The sequence below is a fragment of the Oncorhynchus nerka genome, linkage group LG24 (assembly GCF_034236695.1).
Source record: "Oncorhynchus nerka isolate Pitt River linkage group LG24, Oner_Uvic_2.0, whole genome shotgun sequence".
Taxonomy (NCBI): Eukaryota; Metazoa; Chordata; class Actinopteri; order Salmoniformes; family Salmonidae; genus Oncorhynchus; species Oncorhynchus nerka.
Window position 1 is genome coordinate 88,140,932 of NC_088419.1, and position 6,524 is coordinate 88,147,455.

The 6,524-nt window shown below is 44.9% G+C and overlaps 1 protein-coding gene across 1 annotated transcript in view; it reads right to left on the bottom strand.

Moving 5' to 3' along the window:
- LOC115119846 (abnormal spindle-like microcephaly-associated protein homolog) overlaps nt 1-6,236 on the bottom strand; it is a 30,210-nt gene extending 23,974 nt beyond the window's left edge. The window contains 6 exon segments of the mRNA XM_029648732.2: nt 737-883; nt 1,943-2,038; nt 2,169-2,264; nt 3,809-5,273; nt 5,451-5,594; nt 5,849-6,236. Of these exon segments, the coding sequence (XP_029504592.2) occupies nt 737-883; nt 1,943-2,038; nt 2,169-2,264; nt 3,809-5,273; nt 5,451-5,594; nt 5,849-6,142 (2,242 nt within the window). The 5' untranslated portion in view covers nt 6,143-6,236.
- Between the last annotated feature and the right edge of the window lie 288 nt (nt 6,237-6,524).

The following is a 6,524-nucleotide window of genomic DNA, read 5'->3' on the forward strand; positions in this document are numbered from 1 at the left end:
TTAACAAACTATAGTTTTGGCAAGTCGGTTAGGACATCTACTTTGTGCATGACACAAGTCATTTTCCCAACAATTGTTTACAGAGAGATTAGTTCACTTATAATTCACTATATCACAATTCCAGTGGGTCAGAGGTTTACATACATTAAGTTGATTGCCTTTAAACAGCTTGGAAAATTCAAGAAAATGATATCGGCTTTAGAAGCTTCTGAAAGGCTAATTTACATTATTTGAGTCAATTGGAGGTGTACCTGTGGATGTATATAAAGGCCTACCTTCAAATACACTAAATTGTTATCTTATCTACAAATTAGAACCACTATGAAAATTCAACATCATGCCATCAGTTGACTATCATGCCACAAATGCCCCATGGGTAACAGGGTTTCAAATAGGAAGCCGTCATGGCCGGTGTGGCTGACTGGTCCACAGGAAGCCGTCATGGCCGGTGTGGCTGACTGGTCCACAGGAAGCCGTCATGGCTGACTGGTCCACAGGAAGCCGTCATGGCTGACTGGTCCACAGGAAGCCGTCATGGCTGACTGGTCCACAGGAAGCCGTCATGGCTGACTGGTCCACAGGAAGCCGTCATAGCGCGTGTGGTCTATAGCAGGTCCAGTCAGTGAATAAGAACAGTGGTCCCTTACGAGAGCTCTAGCACACCAAGACAACACGTCAGGGTGAGTGTCTGAACTAACAGTACATCACAGTCTTGCTCTAGCCAGGTGAACATTACCTTTGGTGACCTCCGTGTTGACCTTGAAGTCATCAGGGGTGAGGACGTAGTTGATCCACCAGGTAAACCCAGTTTCCTGTTTCTCTATCCAGCGCTCATCATAGAACATGTTCTTCGCAGCGAATGGCATCGGGTGTCTTGGTATGGCTGCAAGTGACAAGAATGTTCCGTAAGTGACAGCACACAACAGTAGATTAGAGTGTGAGCCAGAGATTGATTGAGAGAGATTATTTTATAAATATATAAAATAAATCTATCTATACACATACACAACACATTGCCAAAAGTAAATGGACACCTGCTTGTCAAACATCTCATTCCAAAATCATGGGCATTATTATGGAGTTGGTCCCCATTTGCTGCTGTAACAGCCTCCACTCTTCTGGGAAGGCTTTCCACTAGATGTTGGAACATTGCTGAGGGGACTTCACTTCCATTCAGCCACAAGAGCATCAGTGAGGTTGTGCACGGATGTTGGGCGATTAGGCCTGGCTCACAGTTGGCGTTCCAATTCATCCCAAAGGTGTTCGATGGGGTTGAGGTCAGGGCTCTGTGCAGACCAGTAAAGTTCTTCCACACAGATCTTGACAAACCATTTCTGTACGGACCTCGCTTTGTGAACAGGGGCATTGTCATACTAAAAACAGTAAAGGGTCTTTCCCAAACTGTTGCCACAAAGTTGGAAGCACAGAATCATCTAGAATGGCATTGCATGCTAGAGCGTTAAGATTTCCCTTCACTGGAACTAAGAGACCTGAACCACGGAAAAACAACCCCAGACCATTATTCCTCCTCCATCAAACTGCATTGGGGTAGGTAGTGTTCTCCTGGCATCCGCCAAACCCAGATTAGTCTGTCTGACTGCCAGATGGTGAAGCGTGATTCATCATTCCAGAAAACTCGTTGCCACTGCTCCAGAGTCCAACGGTGGCAAGCCTTATACCACTCCAACCGACGCTTGGCATTGCACATGGTGATTTTAGGATTGTGTGGTTGCTCAGCCATAGAAACCCATTTCATGAAGCTCTCAACCAACAGTTCTTGTGCTGACGTTGCTTCCAGTGTCAGTTTGTAGTGTAGTGAGCATTGCAACATTGATTTTTTACGCCTTTCAGCAACGGGTGTGGCTGAAATAGCCAAAACCACTCATTTGAAGGGATACTTTTGGCCATGTAGTTAGTGTATGCATCAAAAGGTCTAGGTTACCTGTTTGACCAGGCTTGATGAAGGCGAGCTTGGACTGGGCCACAGCTACAATCTTTGCAGTTTTTACAGATGAGCCACCAAATGATTTCTGTGCACCTATGATCAAGAGTAGAAAACAAAGACATGCAAAACTCTTCCACAAAGAAAATGGCCTACTAATTTACCAATACAACACATCTACAGTGTACCGTCTTGTTTCCCACATTGTAGGACAAGCTTTTTATACCTTGCGGGCCAGGTTTTGGAGCTGGCTGCTTGGCTTGGGCAGGGGACACAGACTTTGGAGCCTTCATGGATGAGGCAGAACTAGTACGCACAGAAGCTGAAAAACAAGCACACACACACAGATGACTTTATTTAAAATATTCAAAGCAATAGGCATGTCGTGACAGTGTGTAACCCCATGCACTGTCTTGGAGGTGGGGCATAGGCAGTGACTCAGACAGGAGCACAGTGCAAACAGAGGCTTTAATTAACAAAAGGAAAATAGAATTATGGATCTTCCAGAGCTCTACAGGGCCAGACTTTAAACTTAGAACACTAAAAGCATTAAGTCAACAAGACTAGCCAAAATGCTGCAAATCATAAAATCAGTCCTAGCCATACTTGACAGGACGTGCGCTCTAGACCAGGTATTCCAAACCCCAGGGGTACGCGCAATTCCGTCACAGGTACACATAATAAAAAAGTTATTCACATTTTTCAAAATGTAACCGATTATATTTTCCAACGGGGCTACACATTTGGGTGAGTTTCTCTCACCTGTGTAGCCTCATTTCACTGTTAAAAATACATTCTAATAATCTAGTGTTCAGCAAAATATCATCAAATAGAGGCAGCCAAGACAAATTATTAACATGCAATCACATTAAGTTGAGTACAATTACGCAGGTACTTTCTCAAAACAGATGACACAAACAACTGGATTTGTTATCCCGTTCATGCCCTGCCTCCAGTCCACTTATCTGAACCTCTTTGAAATTTCAACAAGCAGTTTTGTGAAAATGTCATTTAAAATCAGAAGCCACTGCCAAACTTCTGGATTGGTCTGCGCTCAGGGTTTCTTGACTTGGCAAATCGCACTGTTAAGACACTGATGTCCTTCACAACCACGTACCTATGTGAGAGTGTATTCTCGGCCCTAACTTGTATGAACAGACTGTGTGGAAAATGATTTAAGACTGAGACTCTCCAATACAACATTGCAGAGTTATGTGCACCCTTTCAAGCACACCCTTCTCATTAACCAACATGGTGAGTGGTGAGTTAATCACCATTCTCAATGAACAGATAAGGTTTTATATGCAAGATGGTTAAACAAAGTGCAAAATGAGAGCAAAACGATTAACTATTATTATTACTGACCTGGTCCAAAAAGAGCTCTTTGTCACTTCCCACAAGCCGGGTTGTGACAAAAAGTCACTCATTCTTATGTTTAATAAACGTATCATATAGTGTGTGTGGCAGGCTTACAATGATGACAAAAAACACCCTGGTGCTAGAGGGTATACGTGTGGAGGTTGAATGTTTGAAGGAGTACGGGACTATAAAAAGTTTGGGAACCACTGCTCTAGAGAATGCTCCCCCCCCATAGTGAGAGCTGCACACTTTTAAGGCAGTCAATTAGGAGAGCTGCCACACCCTCTTTAAGGGAACAGTGCTCAACTGCAGCTTCTTCCCCTAGTCAGCATTCCTCATGCTTTCTAGGCTTGGCCCTACTCCTCCACAGCAGTCCAATAGAATGCTGCCACCCTGGTTAACAGTGCTCAACTGGAGTTCGCCCCCCTAGCCTTGCTGCACCACAGAAGTCAATGTGCACCATTCAATTTACAGAGAATACAGAGGACATTTCAAAAACCAACTCACCTGATGTTTTTGTCTGCTGCCTGTGAGAGGAGGCACTGAACCCCTTCTGCTGAGCTGGTCTGTTGGGTCCCTTTACCACTGTTGACACCCTACTCTTTTTCACATGGAACATGGTTTTCTCCGCAGCATCCTCCACTTTCTCGCCTCCATCCCTCAGAAACTCGTCGCTCTTCCTCTTTTTGCTCCGCACCACCCTCATGTCAAACTGGCTCTGGTTGTAAACAGTAAACACGCCTGCCCGGTCAGGTAGAGATTCCACTATCGGTGCTGTGTGGAGCTGAGTGGCACCCAGAATGGAATCATCCAGGCCAAGGTGCTGGGGGCCACCAGTGGAGGGGTTCATAGGCAGAGGAGAGCTGAGGGAGAGGTTGACTGGAGCAGGGATAGCATTTAAACAAACTGGCCTACAGGAAACTGACTCCAGCGCCTGCAGCCTGGCCTCCCGTGGGGAGATAGTTAATGGAGAATCATGGTTTGCATCAGAGTCTATGACATGGAGACCAGGGGTAACTGTAGTACCCGGGCTTGACTCTGAATGGCCACTGTCCCCAGAAAGCTCCAGTGTTTTCTCCAGGAGACGGCGCCTGGAGGTTTTGATTCTCCTCACCCCAGGACTGCGTACCTGGACAGGAACTGGTTTGCTTTTGATGACTGTGGTGGAGGTGAAAGTAACCTTTTTGGATTGAGGAACATCTTCTCCAACCTCCTTGTCAGTAACACGTTTTGGTTTGATGAAGAAGGTTAGTCTAGGCTGTGCAGGATCTGACTTGATGGGGCTTTCAGACAGGGCTTTGATGTCAATCACAGATTTGACAGGGCCACAATTCTTCTCTCCATTTGCTGACTCCAAGGAGTGAGATAAATCAAAGCTAGAGCACGCATTTGGAGGGCTTGCACCAACCACATGAGTTAGATCTGACTCAATCAAGGCCAGTGCATCTCTCACAGACAACACTGGTGTTCCGGCCAACACTGTATGGCTTATGTCCGCAACAGCGTCACCAATCACATGGGCTGGGCTCTGTATAGACTGAATATGGGGTATCAGCTTTTGAAACCGCTCTGGAGTGCCGACAGGGGACACAGTCGTGTTCAGTAGTCTGGTGAGGTCTCTGCACTCAGGTGTGCCTACTGGGCAACTGTAGCTGGCTGCTGCATCAGAGGAATCAATTAGCTTTGCAGCGGGGACTAGAATGACGACAGGCGAGTTCTTTTGGACATTGTCAAAACTCAACTGACCCAACACATCCTGCTTAAACTTCTGCCCTTCGACAGGTGTGCAGGCTTTTTTGTTGAGTGAGGCAAGAGGGCTGCGAACCTTCTCCCGTCTGTACTGTGGTGTCCGGGACACATGGAAGGTCTTGTTGGCTGCCATCTTCAGGGAAGACACTGAGTTTTTCTTCTCCCTTGGAGGGTCTGATAGGTCAAATGCCTTCTTGCTTTTGATTGAGTCCCACAGACTCTTCTGTAACAAAGGAATAAATAACATGAAGTGTTAAGTTTGTAGTTATGTATAGAGCATTTGTGAGGCTTTGAAATAGTTAAAATGAAATTGGATTTATTACACTACATGTTGATTAGTGTGAATTAGGTAGTATGCGTAGCAACATCTCATATATATATATTTATTTAAGTAAGTTACCTTTCTTCTTTTGGGTGCGTCTGCTCTACCGAGCAAAATGGCTTGGTGTTTGACCACCCCATTGGCAATGAAAGTGATCAGCTCTCGGATACCACCTTCCTCTATCGGTGTCCAAGTTATTGTCAAATTGACACGCTCCTCAGGCTGGGAAACAAACGACAGGGGAAATAACGTTAGCGAGCTACTGGTCAAATGTATGGCTAACTAGATAGGACTTCAAACAAATGTGACAACTGTTGGCTGGCTAGCTAACTTACGTTACATCTGACAGCTAACAAAACGTTAACTTGGTGAATGTCATGCCAACTAGCTCCACTCGTTGCCATCTAACGTTAGATAACTTAACTAGTTATAGTATTATATTTGAGCACATGTTAGCTAGCTAGAATGTCCCTTACCGGAATTGTAAATCGGGTTTGATCCACGGAAAAGCCTTTCGTCGATGCAATCTTATCAATTGCCACCTCTATGTTTGCATCAACAACGGGATTCTCAATGCAAAGAACTGATGATTTGGAAGATCCCAACTTTACATTTCCAAATGTTACAAACGGAGCCCTTGAAAACTGAATTAAACTCAAAACTGGATGCGAGCTATTGTTTTCTTTATTGCCATAAGAAAGAGCAGGTGAATCTTCTTTCTTGATGGGACTAAAATCCAGGAAACCTCCCCTCGCTGATAACTGAGCCATTTCCAAACTTATCTGTAGAAATCAACGCAAGTTAGTCACCGAACCATCTATTTTCCTTGCTATTCTCTATAGCGAGCAAACGTTAACTGACTGAAAACACGTTTCTCTGTTAATGGTTACGTTCAGTTTGAATTTCGATTTACTTTGTTAGCCAATCATATCGTAGGTTGGACGCCTTATGTTCCAATCGCTGTGGGGTAAACAATGAATGGCCAATCAGAGATCCTCAAAATGTTTAAACTGCCATAAGCCGCGCCTACTTCGAGAAGCACACTACAGTCATCAGATGCCACTCAGGAAGGGGGCGCCGTTGATATTATATTTTGTAGTTCTTAGCTAGACGTTGTAACCTACAGTGGCTTTGTATTCACGGTTCAGACAG